A 17,789-nucleotide genomic window follows, 5' to 3' on the forward strand; every position below is an offset into this window, starting at 1 on the left:
GTGCATGCTAAACCAGGATGAGGTAATGTTGTCTCTAAGCAACACTGTTGTCCTCACTACCGGCAACTAAACAATGAGACCTGGGTCACAATTTGTGGTCCCCAATGGCTATGATTAATGTTAGAGCAGCCAGGACTAGCAGGTGTCATCACAGAAGTGATGACTAAGAGAAACTGAAGTGTGAAGAGGTTATGTAAATGAGGAATGAATGGGAATAACACAATCCTCAATTTGTCAGATGGGAGAGAATGATGTCCAAGCGGTAATATATCTCCCAACACACTTTAATCAAAATCCCTTGGAGAAGCAGCTCTGAAAAACAGTACAGTAAGTAACATTTAGTGGTCAGTGTGAAATTGACCACTCTGAAAGTGGTTTGACGCTTTATATGAATTGAGACATTCTTTAGAATTTGGCAAGCAACTATAGCTGTGTGTTTCTTCCACGCCGTCGGCTTTTGAAGCTAATGCCCTGCCTCAGAGTGAAAGGAGGAATGTTTTCTGTTTACCTCTGTTGGGAACCAATTGTCTTAATGTTTGGGTTCTCGTTGCAGCCAAAGCCCGGGCTTGGCTTAGCTGTAATAAAATGGGTGCAAGTAGGAATGTTAATGGACAGTTTGGGATCCCTCACTGTACCATCAGCACTGGTGCAGACAGTCTCCCTCTCTCCCTCCCTCCCTCCCTCCCAGCCCTTCCTCTTGTCTGCCTGCTCATTCAGACTCACCAACCAGCCCTCTATGCTCACAAAGGTCCTTCTGTAAAACTACTATGTGCTAATTGGACAGCTACACATGCACACAGTTTTACCCATGTCACCCTTTTTGTCATATCTGTAATGTCACTCTGTCCACAGACATTAGTTTAGCTTTAGTAGGCAGAAGAATTGTTTGAAAAATGTCAATACCAGCGCCAACATGATACTTAGCAGAATGATACATTCAGTACTTCCCTTTGAGGGTTTTTCATACAACCATTTTTTCTGTTTCAAAAAAGGCGAACTTCTCAAATGCATCAGTGTTTAATTGTGTCTCAATACAATGCAGCTCTGCACAGTCTTTGCCTGAATAAAATGCAGTCTAAATTGCAAAATTATGATTTGAGATCAGAATATATCTAATAAAAGAAGCAAACACGGCTAAGATGATCCCATAATGTTGGATAATGCTAATTAGAGAAAACAAAAGCTCTGGTACTGGGGCGGCCTCTAGCTCATCCAGTAAGAGCATTCGCCCCAGGTTGGCGTGTCATCCCCCATCTCTCTCCCCCTTTCCAGTCTATCCACTGCCACTGTATATTAAAGGAACCCCGGTTCCGGCTCCGGTACTCGCAGATAAGTAGCCTTCTTAATTATTGTGGGCAAAAAACAAACAGGTTTCAGATAAAAGTCTTCATCAAGCTGATAATGGCGTTCATTTTATGCCCACAATAAATAAGAAAATGACTTCTTTGTGAGAGCCGGAGGTTTTTGTTTTCTTTGGTCCTTGTAATTGCTGTGCACACCTTCTAAGATTTGGAGCTGTGCAGGCTACTTTTCATTATATCTTAATGCTAATTAGTAAATGTTAGAATGCTAAAATGCTTAACTAGATGGTAAACATGTTAAACATTTCACCTGCTAAGCAACAACATGTTAGCATTTAGCTCAAAGCACTGTATTGCTTAAAAGTACGCCTCACAGAGCACCTAGCAGGATTGAAAAACACTGAAAGTATAGCTTCAAAAAAAGAAGTGTGGATGTTATGATTATACCCCCAGTAGACATAATAAAGCCTGACAGTAAACAGGTGGTGGTGTCATGTTTTTGCTGCGTGAAACTCAACAATCTGGTTGCTTTGTGTCTCTCCAGGTGCCATTCGCAGTTCTTCAGGGGGAAGGGGTGGAATATCTTGGCTTTGCCGATGAAGCCATCATTGCCATTTCTAACTACAGGCTCCACATCAAGTTCAAGGACTCTGTCATCAACGTGAGTGCATGTCACAGACAATAAACACACAGAAGAACCACAAAAAGTAGAGTTTCACTTCAGTCCAAATGGCACGAGTGTCTGTGTGGTCCCTGCTGCTGCCATGCCATGCCACTACAGAAGCCAATAGCAGGAGAGAGGAGGCTATAATGCGTAGTTTGGACGAACATACGCTTTTCCCCTCTACCCCATATAAAGTTTATTAATGCATAATTGTGCTTACCAGGAAAAGTATTTTACACCGCGTACCCGTAAAACGGTTTTAGTCATATCCAAGCATAGTTAGCATGAAGTTGTTTGTACCAGGATTGTACCACAGGAATGGCGGGCCCCCTGATGTACAGGCAGCAGAGGTTTAATGTGACATCTAGGCTCCAAAGGCCTGGCCCCCACTGGCACTGATGTCCACCGCCTCGCTCCTGCTGACGTCAGACCTTGCTCAAACACAAACGGGCCAATTGTTTGCATTAACTGGCAGCAAAATTCCTCCTCCTTCCCAAATCCCAGTCATCTTTTCCAGAGGGATTCGGCTTATAGAAAAGATGACGGAGAGGAGGCGGTGAGGGCAGATCACCAGGATGTTCAGGGCGCCTCTTCACCTTGACTTACTTCAGCAGAGGAGAGTCAGGTTAATGCACTGAGTGCAACAGTCCCTATCAAACTGCTTTCCAGAGTTCTGCCTTGACCCCAGCAGCGCAGGCGAACTCTGTATGAATTCCAACAAGCCACAACCTCTCACCCACCCCCTTTACATCTCACCGACCCCTACTTCTGAACTGTTTTCTTGCCCTTTGCTCCTGTCCATGTTTGTCTTTCTACCCATGATTTCCATTTGGCCTAGCCATGTGCTGCAAGTAGCCCACTTGGTTGTCTTTCATCTTTCAACCTCTTTGATGTTTTCTTTCCTTTTTTAACTCTTCATTTCCTTTTGTCTGCTGGATGTTTTTGGTTTAATAGTTTTTCCATTTCCTCTTGTCTTGTGTCCTCCCTCCTTCCCCCCTCTCTGTGTGTGCTCCATGGTGTCACTGTGTTTTAGACCTACCCAGGTGTGGACAATGAGATATCTGTGAGTACCATGATAAAACACCACCCTCTGCCACTGTCTAGACAGCTTAAATCATTCAGCTCCTCTTCATTTTAAATGATTACAGTGCACTAGGGACAAATCGTAATTTACATTCAACTTAGTGGTACCACTGGATTTATTGTAATTGTCTGCAAATGACTGTGGTGCAGCGTGTTGGCTGACGTTGGCAGCGCTAAAACGTAATAAAAAAGAAGCACTATTGTTTGCTATAAGAAGTGAATTAGTATTTTTTTTTTCATTCATACACGGCGCACAAAGTGCTGTTGCATAAAGGTTTGACCAAAAGGGAAGTTGCGTGGGTGATTTTTGTAAATCTAAGCAGCGCCTTCGTTAACACCTCAGTTCGCAGAAACTCTTAAAAGCTTAGAAAGCAGACAATTCTGTGGACAACAGGTTTAGAGCTGTTGTTTGATATCATAACAGAGGTCTTGAGACAAGGTTCAAACACTGCAGAGGCCTTCTTACCCTCTACAGCGAGCTTAAAACTGTACTATGTGTATCTAGCCTGGATTCAGTCTGTACTAGACCAGAGGGTGGTAACCTCGTTGCAGATGTGCTGTCTGCTCTGACAGCGGGCCATCAGGCTGATCACACACGTGCTCTCTGTCTCCCTCTACAGGTGCCTCTCAGGCTGATAGAAAGTGTGGAGAGCAGAGATATGTTCCAGTTGCACATCATCTGCAAAGACTCCAAAGTTGTCAGGTAAGGAGAGCAGCTCACTCACACACTAAACACGTCATATCAACCCTGCGGACTGATTGATGGTGTTATTAACAAGAGTAAATACAGTACAGTGGTCTGGTACGCATTTGAATGAATAATACAACAGTTCAATTCTGTCTGGTTGCGAGGAGACAATTTATACCCACTACCACGCTTAACTGCGAATCAATATCCTGCAGTGTAAAAATAGAGCTTACAGGCTTACAATAAAGTGCTAGTATAATTCTTGTGCTATTCAAACTCCTCCATCCTATCCTTTCCTGAAATACTTAACGACAGGGACATAGAGATTATGGAAATCATGTCTTGTGTTCTCACAGTTACAAAAGGTTATCCCTGCCTATGTAAATTAAGTTACAGGGTGGAAATGACAGCATTCCGATGCTCAGGGGTTACCAGAAGAACAGAGTTATCATTAATAATGGTTTAAAGTTTTGGAAAGACAATCTTTAAATAGCTTTTGCTACTTGCTTTTCCCCCCCCCCATACTTTCTGTTTATGACATCTCTTTTGGTTTGATTCAGTGTTAGCATGGCAACAGACTTCATGACTAGCCAGTCTCTGAAATCAGTATTTTGTGTGTGCAATAATGCTGAAACAAGTAGTCGGTTAATTGTTTGTTCAAATTGTTGTCATTTATTAAGGATCATCGTTCCAGCTCCTTAAATGCCAGGCCTTGCTATTATTTTACATCATTGTACATTCTACAACATGTCCCCTTGTGTTCTCGGAAGTCGTGATGGGCATTTTTTCACATTGTATACACTGAACAAATACTCAATTCATTGTAAGAGTATTGATAAAGTAATGAAAATACTTATTAGTGGCAGCGCTAATATGCTATATGTTTAAATTGTGTGAGAGAGACTAGCATGCCAATATAATACATACTATAGAATAAAATGAAAGTAACATTTTACAAAAGAATGTTACAGTACGTTTCAAAGAAATGAAAGCGTAAACAATGAAACAGTCATACATTTTCTTCCAGTTGATACTACTATTTTTTATAATCTGTTGTTTTGAAGACTGAATAAAATAAGGATGTTGCAGATGGACGTCCTATTTATTGTACTCTACTGTATTTATACTTCTTTTAAAAGTGTATGCTGTGTAGCATAACTAGCACTTATTATGCTTACTTGCTTAAAAAACTGTTTTTTTTTAAAAGACCAAGGCTTGTATTTATTTCACAGCAGAGTGAAATCCGTATGTGTTTATAGACACCTGTTAAGTTCAAAACCAGTGGAGCCTTCAGATTCTCAGCAGCAGATGTAGCAGCGGCGTCTTGGTTCCTCATCATTAAGCAGCCACATTATTATTACTCCTGTTTCAGGGCTGGAAAATCACTGAACAGCTGATCAAATTAGTTCTTGTTTTTTCTCCCAGTCCCCAATGCATGAAGTTGTAACGAGATATTTTGTTGTTGGATCTCACTCATCTTTCTAATCTCGACGTTGTGTTCTCCACAGATGCCTCTTTGCAACGTTCAAGCAATGCCAGGAGTGGGTCAAGCGTCTGAACCGGGCCATAGCTCACCCGTCCCGACTGGAGGACCTGTTTGCCCTGGCCTATCACGCCTGGTGTCTGGGAGGCAACGCTGATGATGAAGACCAGCACGTTCATCTCTGTCGCCCAGGTCAACACACACACACACACACACACACACACACACACACACACACCAATCACAACTGAACTTAACACAAAAGTTTAAGAACAATTAGGCCTTCAAATAGAATGTCTAATTTTGTTAAAGTTTTGATATTCCTTAAATAATCTCCTCCCTCCATGCTCTCTGCGTGTGCAGGTGATCACGTGCGTCAGAGAATGGAAATAGAGGTCAAGAGGATGGGCTTCGACACACAGAACGTCTGGAGAGTGTCGGACATAAACTGCAACTTCAAGTATGTCACAGATATGTTACCATAACTAATAGTATGGCACCTCTGTCGCGGCCGGTAGCTGTACAATACTGTAACTGTAAAGAGTCATGGTGGTCGTTTAGAGAGGCAATGGTGAGTGACAGTGTTTCAAAGAGCTTGAGACAGAGAGTCGGGCTGGAATCAGGCAGGAGTGGAGATGCTCTAACCACAATGTTGCCAAACTGAACAGATTGTTTGACAAACAGCTTGTGTGTATGTGTTAGCACATCTCAGCACCGTGTGTCAGGAAATGGGAGTTTTTAATTTATCTTAAAATAATAAGTTACTTTTGGGGGAATAGTAGTCAGGTTGATTTAAATAATAAGAGTACACTGAACACAGACATTACACACAGTAATCATTATTAGATTTGGTGTGACATTGCCCGAGGTTATCATTGTCCCCGATGTCCATCACAAGTAGATGACCATAAATCCATAAAATAGAGAAGAAAAAACCTTCTTATATCTCCAAAACCTGTCTGAGAATCAGTAATCCAGTGACAGTTGGGTACACTGCAAAGAGCAACTGCTGTAAGCTAATTACACCTTCTTTTAATGGTACAAAAATATAAACAAATATATGCAGGAAAAACCAGGGCTCTAGTTGTAAGTTTTCTTTCAAATTGAAGTAAGAAAAGAATATTGGTATCTATTAGTATTAACTTTTCTACTACTTCTACTGCACTAATAATATTGGGTTCCAGTGGATACCCAGATTCATGATAAAAAAAATTGTGTATATCGTGTATAAGATATATCAAAACATCCATAGAAACTTATCAAACCACTTCTGCAGCATAATCCACTTCTCTGCCATTAATCCATATGTTGAGTGTGTTCCCAACAATCCTTTACTTTACCAATACATTGCCAAAAATCATAAATTCCATGTCACGCTATCGCCTCCTTTATAACTCTGAAGCTCTACTGAAAGTAGCTTATTCATTTAGCGATTTATTGGTGGAACAATGCCTTCAACAACGTGGGTCAATGTGTGTACTTGCTCGCTTTTGTCTCCTCTGACCTCTTAGACCAACAGCACTCTCACCAAGTCCAGTCAGTGTCACACACACACACACACACACACACACACACACACACACACACACACACACAAATAAATAGCATTGTAGCACTCACTTAAGCAGAAAAAATGCGGTATACTGTGTGTGTGTCTCCTTTGCTGTCTGGACAAATAAATGCTACAAAAAAGTTCAGTCTGCTTGCAGGACCCAAGAGAGCACATCCTGCTGAGGGAGAAAGACATACAGGACAACTTGCTAATTAAACAAGCTGTAGCCTGCTGAGGCCCATGACTCAGCACACTATTCCCCTCTCTCCTCTCGCTCACACAGACACACATACATGGTCTTTGTCTAACCTTCCCTCCTCAGACAGTCAGCAGGTGGATAGACGTTGAAGAAAGTATCATGAGAGAGGAGGAGGAGACCAGAGACAGATGGAGTCAGGCAGTAGCACTTTGTGGATTTTTTTTTCTCTGCCAGAGCTGAGAGTTGTTGATGAAGTAGTGACCCTGAAAACCAGAACATTTGTGTATGTCAAAGAATGTTTGCTGCAGCTCAAAGCACTATTTTGTTTTGGTTTGTTGTTTTTTTCTCACTGAAAGACTCTTGTTGCTTGCAGTTATCATATGTCAGCCCTAGTGTACTGGCTGTATAATGTTTGCAGGAGTATAAACTGCATTTAACCTTCCTCTATAAAAAATAATGTCTTGTCCTTGTCCACAGGCTGTGCTCCAGCTACCCGCAGAAGCTTCTGGTACCGATATGGATCACTGACAAGGAGCTGGAGAGCGTGGCTTCCTTTAGATCCTGGAAGAGGATCCCTGTGGTGGTCTACAGGTGGGTTTACTGACACACAGTCATATGCACACTACCACATGTTTTTACCAATATGCCCAACAGCATGTTTCCTTTTTGACATTCAGATCCGTACTCTTGTTTGCTAACTCTGTCTGACATTGAATTCCAGGCACCAGAAGAATGGGGCAGTGATCTCCCGTTGCAGCCAGCCTGAGATCAGCTGGTGGGGCTGGAGAAACACAGATGATGAGTACTTGGTGTCATCCATCGCCAAGGCGTGTCAGATGGATGCCGGAGCCAAGGGTACCTGTGGAGCACCAGCCTGCCGACAACGCGGGGAAGCTGCCGACTCCTCCGATAGCGATTTTGGTAGAGCAGACTCATGCATGCACTGTTAGAGCACTGTAGCTCCCAAGAATCCATTCATATTCAGGCTGATTATGTGGAAATATCCTTATGACTCAGAAGGAAGTAAATGATTTTTAATTATTTACATGTCTCGTAAATGTTCTCCTTACTTCCAAAGTGAACTACAAACGGATAAAGATGCTCAACATAGGTGCCAAGCAATACGTCATTTTTAATTATGCCTGCATACAGTGGGCTTGTCCTGCAAATACATTGTCAACAATGTATAGTGTATTAACTAGCAATCAATCACATTTATGCTCCTTTTCCTTACTTGTTACATGGTCCCTTTTAAAAAATTAAGTGCATGCAGTAACCGTTAAAGGGCCTGTTCAGAACATTAATAAAGCAGCAAACAACTATTTGTTATGTAAAGATATAATGGAGTAATGGTAGCCTGACAAGCCAGACCCACATCAGGATGCTGGGTCTGGGAACTCACCATTGACAGGGCTCAATCCGAGGGGCGGGATAAATGGTTGTCTTTCAAATTCTCTCTGCACGCAATAGGATAGCGCTACAACCAACCAGAGCAACGAAGAAGGTAGCAGAGCTAGTTGATAGATTAAACTTTTGCCGTATCCAGTCGGCAAAACTCCGAACACATCTTCCTTTGTTAAGAATGATTTCAGTGCCGTTCTTTGTTCTTTTCTCAAAGAAAAGCTTAACTCCAAGTCTTCCAGAAGACTGCTGTTCACCAGCAGCAGCCATAAGCCCGCCCACTGACTCTATACACGATGTGATTGGCCTGACTAGAGTTTGGTTTTTCCAGCCCGCAAGCCAACGGAGAGTTGCTAGACTGACCCTGACTGCAAATTACATTTGCATCTCTGTTCTATGTTTTTATAGCCTGTTAGTGCATGTGACCTTTAAAAAAATGTAGGTATTTCACATCTGGGAACAGTCTGTGAGAGCTGTGTGGAGGCAATCCCAGCCTGCTGTTATTTTTTTGGTCAGTATTTTCAGTACAGCCCTTTTTAATGTTACTGCGTTATAATCAGATTTATCTACAGAAATGTAACTAATGGGACAACTGCCAGTTGTTTTTGTTTTCCCTTTTTTGCTGTTTTTTTAAATTTTGGTTATTTTTCAAAGTTGATGCCAATATGTCTGGGACATGCACGTCTAAAAGGGTCTTTGGTGCACAACACCAGGCTGGAAAGGAGTGGCAGCACAACACTGACTAAGTGCACAGAGAAGTAGTTTATTTGCAGCCTCACAGTAATTATTCGTCTTTCTCCCTGGTAGCTGCGGAGGGCAGGTCTCTTGACTTGTGATCGTTACCTATAGCAACACTATGGTTGTGTGTCATCAGGAGGAGATATTGATTATCAGTAGGTTACAAATAGTCAGTTTCTGTAAATCATGTCCCTGGCACTTCTCTGATTCCCTCCTTCTCCTTCCACGCCTTCTCTCTCTTCCTCTCCCTGGCCGTTCGATTCACATAACGCTACCCACTCATAACAGGAGACATTCTCTCTGTGTATCTCCAGACTCCTCTCTGACAGGCGGCTCTGGCTGCGATGACAACACTGTGCCACAGAAGCTGCTGATTTTGGATGCTCGCTCATACACCGCTGCAGTGGCCAACCGAGCCAAGGGCGGAGGCTGTGAATGTGAAGGTTAGTGTGACCAAAACATTTGAAAAAGTCTTAAACAATTCAATGAATTTAGCATTTTGTAGGATATGAGATGAAAGGCAACGGACACTGTTTGAACATTTATTCATCACATTTTAATTTTTAACAACACGTACAATACTTGTGTGTATTCACCACCTGTATGCTTCTGATTCTGCTTAGAGATTCAAGCAGGCAATTTAAACTTAGTGAGAAGTATGAATGAATGAATTATTTTGTGTCTCGCCGCTTACACGGCCCATCCATTATTTTTATATTATTCAGACACATTTTAAATAAACACTTTCCTAGTGATGACACAAAACAAAATAAATACAAGGAGGGTACAAACGTAAAATCAACCTTTCAACAAAACGCTTTCAAACCAGAATAAATTATGGTACAAGTAGAAAATAAACGGATCAGGAAAATACTGTTCGAAATAAGTAGTAAGGGGAAATAACTCAAAACTGCAGCAATCGCAATGTTTTTAGCTGCATGCTGTGTCTGATTTTTTTTTTTTTTTTTTTTTTTTTCTTCGAACTTGCACAAGTAGGCGGGTGTGGAGAGAGAAAAAAAAATACTGGGGAATCACTGATCCTGCTTCTGATTTTGAAATCGAAAGCTCATTTCGATCAATTTTCGATTCAAAAGTGAAATCCTGACACCCCTATAAGCAAGTGGTCAGTGTCAGTTAATGCCAAGTCAAACACCATCATCATCCTTGAACAGATGATGCTACAGTATCTTACAAGCTATGCTTTGTTTATGTATTATGACCTTCATCAGAGTTCTTTATTTTTGTCTGTACTTAGAGTACTACCCCAACTGCGAGGTAATGTTCATGGGAATGGCGAACATCCACGCCATCCGGAACAGCTTCCAGGCTCTAAGGACCGTTTGCAGTCAGATCCCGGATCCAGGAAAGTAAGTTGATCTGTTTAACCTTTCTCTCTGAACGGCTCTGCCATCATCGGTGCCTCCCCATGGTAAGGCAACACCACACAGAGATGGGAACGCTGCCACAGTCCAGTGCCATTCCTGCTGCGCCGACCAGCTGTCTGTCTGTACACACTGATAGTGGATACGTGTGTTATGTGTTTCTGTTTGTTCTTAGGTTTACATCTGTATGTTTTTACCAGCTGTGTGTTTTACTAGTGTGTTTACATCTATGCCTGTATGTGATTACATGTGGTTGTATGTCACATTATGTTATTTTAAGGCTTGTTGTTATTCGGAGAGAGGGGTGTAATGACGTAGGGAGGCCTTCATAGATATAGGTCAGAGGCTTCCTTCTAACCCCATCAGCCTAATAACCCCATGTAACCTCACTCTGAGTAACCAAAGCTGATGTATGTATACAATGTCTAGGCTCCAGATCACTTCATCAGACAGGCTCTATTTAGATTTGTACTTATCTAATCAGCCACCTCTGGTGTTTCCAGCTGGCTTTCCGCACTTGAGAGCACCCGTTGGCTGCAGCACCTATCTGTCATGCTAAAGGCAGCCACCCTGGTGTGTTCAGCGGTGGAGAGGGAAGGCCGTCCTGTCCTGGTGCATTGTTCTGACGGGTGGGACCGCACTCCCCAGATTGTAGCCCTCGCCAAGGTCCTGCTGGACCCCTACTACAGGACATTAGAGGTGAGAGTCTGCACGGTTTGGCCCCAGAATGTTGCATACAGATTTTAGATAAACTTTTTAAATGTAGTATTAAAGGGGAACCCATTTTACACATTACATTCTCTACAGGTCTTAGGGAATACTACTGCATTTATGAAAATAATTTGTATAAAGCCTTTTGTGTCTCCAGAGAATGCTGCATGTAATCTGACAAATGGCCTCAAGTGATGTCACTTGAGTTCTAAAGTGGAGTATTTGTTTTTTAACTATAGTTTTTGTTGCACTGTAATGTGATTACATTCAGTTCTGAGTACCGTGTCGTCCACAGGGTTTCCAGGTGCTTGTAGAGACTGACTGGCTGGACTACGGTCATAAGTTCGGGGACCGCTGCGGCCACCAGGAGAACTCTGACGATGTGAGCGAGCAGTGTCCCGTGTTCCTGCAGTGGCTGGACTGTGTTCACCAGCTGCTCAAACAGTTCCCCTGCCTCTTTGAGTTCAACGAGGCCTTCCTGGTGGGTGGTCTTACAGCACTTTTTTTTTTTTTTTTGTGCTACTATAAATCTCAAAGTGTAAGGGACATGAAACCATCTTTAAAGACATATACAGTAATACATTTTATTATGAATGATTTTTTTTTTTGCATACCATTATAATCCTTGAGCCACTGACTTGAAAATGTTGCAGTCAATCAGTATTGAGAATCAACACTGTCTGAGCTGTTACATTGAATAAATAAAGAATGTGAATCACTGCCATTGTGAATAACCTGACGTCATGTTCCGTCTTCCACGTGTGTCCAGGTCAAGTTGGTGCAGCATACGTACTCCTGTCTTTACGGCACCTTCCTGTGTAACAACGCTCGCGAGAGAGAGACAAGGAACATCTATAAACGCACCTGCTCTGTGTGGTCCCTGCTTCGCAACGGAAACAAGAACTTTCAGAACTTCCTCTACATCCCCAGTCATGATATGGTACCTACCACTTCTTACAGTGTCCTTACACTGTTATTATGCTATTACTTTTATATTGTTATTCATGCTTTTTTTTGTAGTAGAGCAACCGGTCAAATACAGAAACAACTGAAGGTTGCTTCGTACTGTGCTTTTAGACACTGAACCTTTTCAGTTATTGAGGAGATGGTGATTGCTTGAAGGAATAGTGGTATTTAAGGACCGTAGCACAAATCAGCAGATCTCTAGTCTTATTCCTTTGATGCTGAGCAGAGTGGCTTCATTAATGATTAATGCATAGTGTGACTGAACTTTCACTTTCATCCTTCATCCAAGCTTTTCATCAAAAGAGCATAACCTTGACTTTACCTTAAGATAAAACCTATGCCACCATGATACTCTGTAAATGATCCATTAGAAAATGGTCATAATACACCACCCACAGCAGTGGTAGAACAGTACTAATAGAGTAATAGGCACCATCATTACTGTACGTTGACCTTCTGGGATTGTCCTCGTCACTTGTTTGTCTGCCAGGTGCTGCAGCCAGTCTGCCACACACGTGCATTGCAGCTGTGGACAGCTGTCTACCTGCCCACCTCCTCCCCCTGCACAGCTGTGGACGACTCTATGGAGCTCTACCTCCCCCCCAGTGTCACAGGAGACGAACTGACCTCCCGTTCCCTGGACAGGTTTGTTTGTTTGCAAATCTGATCCGTTACTCAGTCTCTGTACTTGCTATTCTCACAAAGATTTACATTTATTCAAAATTCCCTTTTATGTGCAGAGAGCCAGACTGCCCTCTAGAGTCCCAAACAGACAATTGTATCATTGCCATTTCTGCACGTGTGGGGGAAAAAAATAAACCCTTCATATATTTCTGATTTCCAGACTTCCCAAGACCCGCTCCATGGACAACCTGCTGTCAGCTTTTGAGAACGGGGTGCCCCTGACACGTACTTCCAGCGACCCAAATCTCAATAAGCACTGCCAGGAGGGTCGCTCTGCCCCGGAGCTCTCGCCAGCCACAGAGGAAACCTCTGCAGCCATCTCTGATGAGGTCACACCTGACAACACTGGACTGGACAGCAGTAAGGGGAAACCTCTTCATCCGAGTCCTGCCATGACCACAGAGGGTGTCCCAGGTGCAGAGAGCTTTGAAGACACAGTGGAGGAGACCTGTCTCACCACACAGCCCCTGCCCTCTCTACCCCTTCCCCCGGTCCCTCTCGGTAAGGACGTCGCACTCGCTCACATTTCCTTCCCGGCTCCTGTCCTCCAACAGGCTTTGCCTCAGGTCGCTAACTCTCCACTCCCACCACCTCCGCTAGAGGCTGAGAGCCTGTGTAGGACTGCAGAGAGCACCACGTCACCCACTCATAAATCAGAGCCGTGCTCATCTCTCCCCTGCAATGGCACTGAGCCTGCAGCCACCACACCCAGCTCGCTGCCTAACGGCCACTCTGACGGCCAGGTAAACGGCTTCCCAGAATCTGCAGACCTGCTGGCTCTGAAGCAGCTGATACCACTACTTCCCATGGAGGACTCCACAGAGACTCTCACAGGTGAGGGAGAGCTCCCCCCAATCCTGCCCCCCACTGTGAGCCAGGATCTTACCCAGAATCATTTTAGTGACAAGGATCAGCCTGAGTTCCAGCCTGAGTCCCAGCCCCAGGTTCAACCCCAGGTTCAACCCCAGGTTCAACCCCAGGTTCAACCCCAGGTTCAACCCCAGAAGGAGAAGGAGGACATGAGGACAGATGTAGTGAAAGGAAAAGAGCGTATGTTGACAGTTGCAGTAGCTCCTGTAGACTGCGCCCAGGTAGCAGCTCGCCATCTGATCTCCCAGGGCCAGATCACAGACTTGTCCCTACTCGGCTCCCACTGGGAGAGCGTCCAGGGTCTGGTCCAGTCCGCCTGCAGTAGTGCCAGTCAGTCTGGCGTCAGCCGGGCCTTGCAGAGTAACACTTACCAGAGCCGCCGCCTTGCCGGTAAGCTGCTCCGCTCCCAGGGCTTTGCCAACGGGTCCCAGTGCTGCCGCAGAGAGGCTCTTTGTAATCCCAGCAGCCCTTTGCAGGCTGGATGGCTGTCTGCTGCCAGGAGTGCAGCCTACACCGGCCTGTGTGGGCCTGCTGCCGCAGCCCTCAACAGCTACTCCTTGGCAGGCCATCAGCTCCTGCCAGTGTCATACTCCTCGCCCTCCGCCTCCAGCTCCCCACCCCCGCCCCAAGCCCCAGCTTACCTGGATGACGACGGGCTGCCGGTGCCCATGGATGCCGTGCAGCAGAGACTGCGCCAGATTGAGGCCGGCTACAAGCAAGAGGTGGAGGTGCTGAGGCTGCAGGTGCGACAGCTGCAAATGAGGCTGGAGAGTAAACAGTACAGCACCCCTCCCTCAGAGCCAGACATTGACTACGAGGATGACATTGTGAGTAACCTTCTCAGTGATGGCAATAGTGCCAGACAGCCCAGCGCTGGAAGATTATTTTTTTTCTGTCTGCAGTGTTTGTAAATGTTTACTTTTGATTATCCTCTTATCGTTCCTGTCTGTCTTCTGATCTTGCCCTTCTCTCTCCGTTTTCAGACGTGTCTGCGGGAGTCAGACAACAGCAACGAGGAGGACTCTCTGTCGACCCACAGTGAGGACCGTCTGTCTGAGGGCAGCTGGGACCGAGTAGAGCCCAAGGACACAGAGGTCAGCATCCTTTGTGCTCCATCGTCTATAATAACTTCTATCTTTTGTTTCCTCACAATCCTCCCTTCCCCTCACCTGTTTGGCTAGAGCACTTCTTAATACAGCACACTGATCTGATAGAGATTTGTGTGTGTGTGTGTGTGTGTGTGTGTGTGTGTGTGTGTGTGTTGTAGGTCACGAGGTGGGTGCCCGACCACATGGCCTCCCATTGTTTCAACTGTGACTGTGAGTTCTGGATAGTCAAGAGACGTCACCACTGCAGGTGGGGCTTCCCCGTGGTTTTCTTACATTCATTGACACAAGAACACAAAGAATGGTGAAAGGTAGAAGAGAAACAACATGGGTGTACGTATATCAAAAATACATATAAGCCCATCGCCCAGACACTGTGGTTTTGGGATGTAACAAGAAAAAATAAAGTAAAAAGAACATTCAAAGGACTGCAATTAATTTCTAAGGCAATAAAACAAGTTTTGCGTCAGGCCCATGGTTTCAGAATGAAATGCTTATCATTTATAATTATTTATATGCTCCACTGAAAAACTGACAGTTGTCCCAAAATGGAAAGAAATTTATAACCGACCAATGTACAGTATATGTCACTGTTGAAAAATGTTCATTCTATGAAGTGATGTAAGTTAACACATACACACTGCTTTAACAACTTCCTGTGTGGTCTCCTTCTACAGGAACTGTGGCAATGTGTTCTGTAAAGACTGTTGTCATCTGAAGCTGCCCATCCCAGACCAACAGCTGTATGACCCGGTGTTGGTCTGCAACATCTGCCACGACCTGCTCCTGGAGTCTCGCACCCGCGAGATCCGCAGCCAGCAGCTCAAGAAGGCCATCGCCACAGCCTCCAGCTGAGAGAAGCGTTGTGTAGCATGGCTCGCGCTTCGGCTCTGTCCTGCTCGTTTTGGACTGATAAGCTGAGCGCCCCGTTGTAACCCCAACCTGCTCTGGTTTCGGCTGCAGGGGGGGAAGATGAGGAGGAGTTGTTACTCTTTGGGAGGCTCGGTTTGGGAGCAGAGGTGCACTGTGAGACTGTCTGAAAGACGGAGAAAAGGGAATGTCTGAGATGGAGGCTTTTCAGCGGTTGAGGTTTTCCTGCAGAACAAACCCCTTCTGTTCCAAGACATTTTCAGCCTGGAGCACCGCAGCACCCAGCTGCCACCACACATGTCCTGTCAGAGACACATCTCCAACCTGTCCACCCCATCAGAGTCACCCACCTTTAGTACCAAACACCTGCACCCTCCTTACAGACACTGTCTCGCACTTCAGAGGACAATCGCTCACCCTTCCACGTGTCGGGGACTCCAAAGCCTTTACCTGTACTACTGGAGGCTTTCAACTTTGAAAAGAAAAGAATTGCTGCTACAGTATTTAAAAGTCTAATTTTGTATTCTTATTTTGTGCACTACTAGCTGTTGTTGTATTTGAGGGAATTTGAGACCAAACTTGAGTAAAAGGGAGAAATCTGCTGTTTACTTCGTCATTGCATCTTTTTCTTGGAGCCTGAATGTAATATGTAATGGATAACTGGATCGAGTTTATGTTAATGTACATTTGGTGGGTCGTATATGTGTTCATTGCTGCAATGTGTTTTCAAAATGATGTATATGCACAGTTAATGTGGTTCTGTCTTTTATCAACGCTTTTCTCCAGTATAGTCGTGTTGGGACATTCAACGTTCTGAGGGATGTGTGTGGACCGATCGATGCAATGGTGCGTGTTTGTTTTGCCGGGACGTGTGCTTGATGTGTTAAGAGGAAGAGAATCCAATAACATTGGAAGACAGCAGATGTCTTCTTCTGATGTAAGAAAATGTTGGTTGAAGGTACTGTGAGTATTCTGGGATGTGACAGGGATAAGGTTTTCCTGCTGAGATGTTTATGAATGAATGGCTTAATGTCCACATGAAGCTTGATGTCCATCTGACTGGTGACTCCTCCTCAGATTGTGAACTGGCAAGAAAGACTGCTCGGGAAAAGACTAAACAAAGTGCTTGAGGTTTCTTGTTCTGTTTAGGGGAGTTTGACCACGGTCCCCTCTTTAAAAAATGTTTGTGTCTACTGGTTGTTCCCTGAGACAATAGTGCCATATTTTGTTTTGTCTATTTTTAAAGCCTTTTTCTTTCTTATGGATTGCAGCAGGTTTCTAATTGGCCACCCTCTATGTTTTAATGGTACAGAGATAGTAAGCTGCGTAATAACACTGAGACAACTAAAGATTAACAGATGGTGCGGTTGGATGACAAGGCTAACCTTTTCAATGGATGATCGGATGTCACTAAATTAGTTAACCTTTTTGTGGTCATCCATTGTCCATTGTGGTTATCCATAATATTTGGGATTTTTTCAACACTGTGTTCATCAAGTCAAAATCTTTAAGAGGAACTCAGAAATGTAACATTCATAGTTATCTGATCCGTAGTGGTGGCTTAAAACCTGTCACTTAATGAATAATTGTTGTAAAGAAATGCACTGTAAAAGTTAAATCCCATGGGTTAAAATAAAAGATTATATCATGAATCTGTTTCCAAGCTTTTCTAATTGCATGTAGCTCTGGAAAAGGTGTTCAAGGCGTCTTGCACTTACAGTATTTTGCCCAAAAGGAATGAGACAAAAGTGTCAAGCAAATCAGGCGATCGTGAGGCTGAAAAACCTGACTAAACTAGTCATTAAGCAATCAACGAAAGCCTCAAAAGACTTTCCACATATTTAAAAAGGTTAAAACAAGGCAGGAATGAAATGTATCCGCGACAAAGAGTACAGAACCTAAGCAATATAGGAACAAAATATAAGAAATTAAAATAATACAATAGCTATACAATACGAATAATAGTGTGCAAAGTAGCTAAGGCCCAGTAAAGGTGCAGTAAAACAAATATGGAGTAGTATGTGTGTGTTGGTGTATGAAAACTGCATATAATCAGTATCTTGGAGTGACAAGTAAGTAAATATTGCCTGT

The 17,789-nt window shown here is 43.8% G+C and overlaps 1 protein-coding gene across 7 annotated transcripts in view; it reads left to right on the plus strand.

The window, feature by feature from the left end:
* Nucleotides 1–17,350, plus strand: part of mtmr4 (myotubularin related protein 4) — a 48,361-nt gene extending 31,011 nt beyond the window's left edge. For 2 of the 7 annotated variants that reach the window (XM_035991062.1, XM_035991063.1), the window contains exons 4-21: nucleotides 1,846–1,962; nucleotides 2,999–3,028; nucleotides 3,669–3,751; nucleotides 5,245–5,411; nucleotides 5,583–5,679; nucleotides 7,448–7,561; nucleotides 7,692–7,891; nucleotides 9,424–9,552; nucleotides 10,365–10,476; nucleotides 10,995–11,190; nucleotides 11,498–11,683; nucleotides 11,972–12,142; nucleotides 12,659–12,813; nucleotides 13,013–13,809; nucleotides 13,855–14,549; nucleotides 14,706–14,816; nucleotides 14,990–15,078; nucleotides 15,506–17,350. In XM_035991062.1, coding sequence (XP_035846955.1) covers nucleotides 1,846–1,962; nucleotides 2,999–3,028; nucleotides 3,669–3,751; nucleotides 5,245–5,411; nucleotides 5,583–5,679; nucleotides 7,448–7,561; nucleotides 7,692–7,891; nucleotides 9,424–9,552; nucleotides 10,365–10,476; nucleotides 10,995–11,190; nucleotides 11,498–11,683; nucleotides 11,972–12,142; nucleotides 12,659–12,813; nucleotides 13,013–13,809; nucleotides 13,855–14,549; nucleotides 14,706–14,816; nucleotides 14,990–15,078; nucleotides 15,506–15,683 — 3,627 coding nt within the window. In that variant the 3' untranslated portion in view covers nucleotides 15,684–17,350. Of the gene's footprint in view, nucleotides 1–1,845; nucleotides 1,963–2,998; nucleotides 3,029–3,668; nucleotides 3,752–5,244; nucleotides 5,412–5,582; nucleotides 5,680–7,447; nucleotides 7,562–7,691; nucleotides 7,892–9,423; nucleotides 9,553–10,364; nucleotides 10,477–10,994; nucleotides 11,191–11,497; nucleotides 11,684–11,971; nucleotides 12,143–12,658; nucleotides 12,814–13,012; nucleotides 13,810–13,844; nucleotides 14,550–14,705; nucleotides 14,817–14,989; nucleotides 15,079–15,505 lie in introns of all 7 variants that reach the window. The other 5 variants (XM_035991064.1, XM_035991061.1, XM_031310806.2 and 2 more) reach the window with 4 other exon arrangements.
* The last annotated feature ends 439 nt before the right edge of the window (nucleotides 17,351–17,789 follow it).

This window comes from Sander lucioperca, chromosome 13 (assembly GCF_008315115.2).
Source record: "Sander lucioperca isolate FBNREF2018 chromosome 13, SLUC_FBN_1.2, whole genome shotgun sequence".
NCBI lineage: Eukaryota > Metazoa > Chordata > Actinopteri > Perciformes > Percidae > Sander > Sander lucioperca.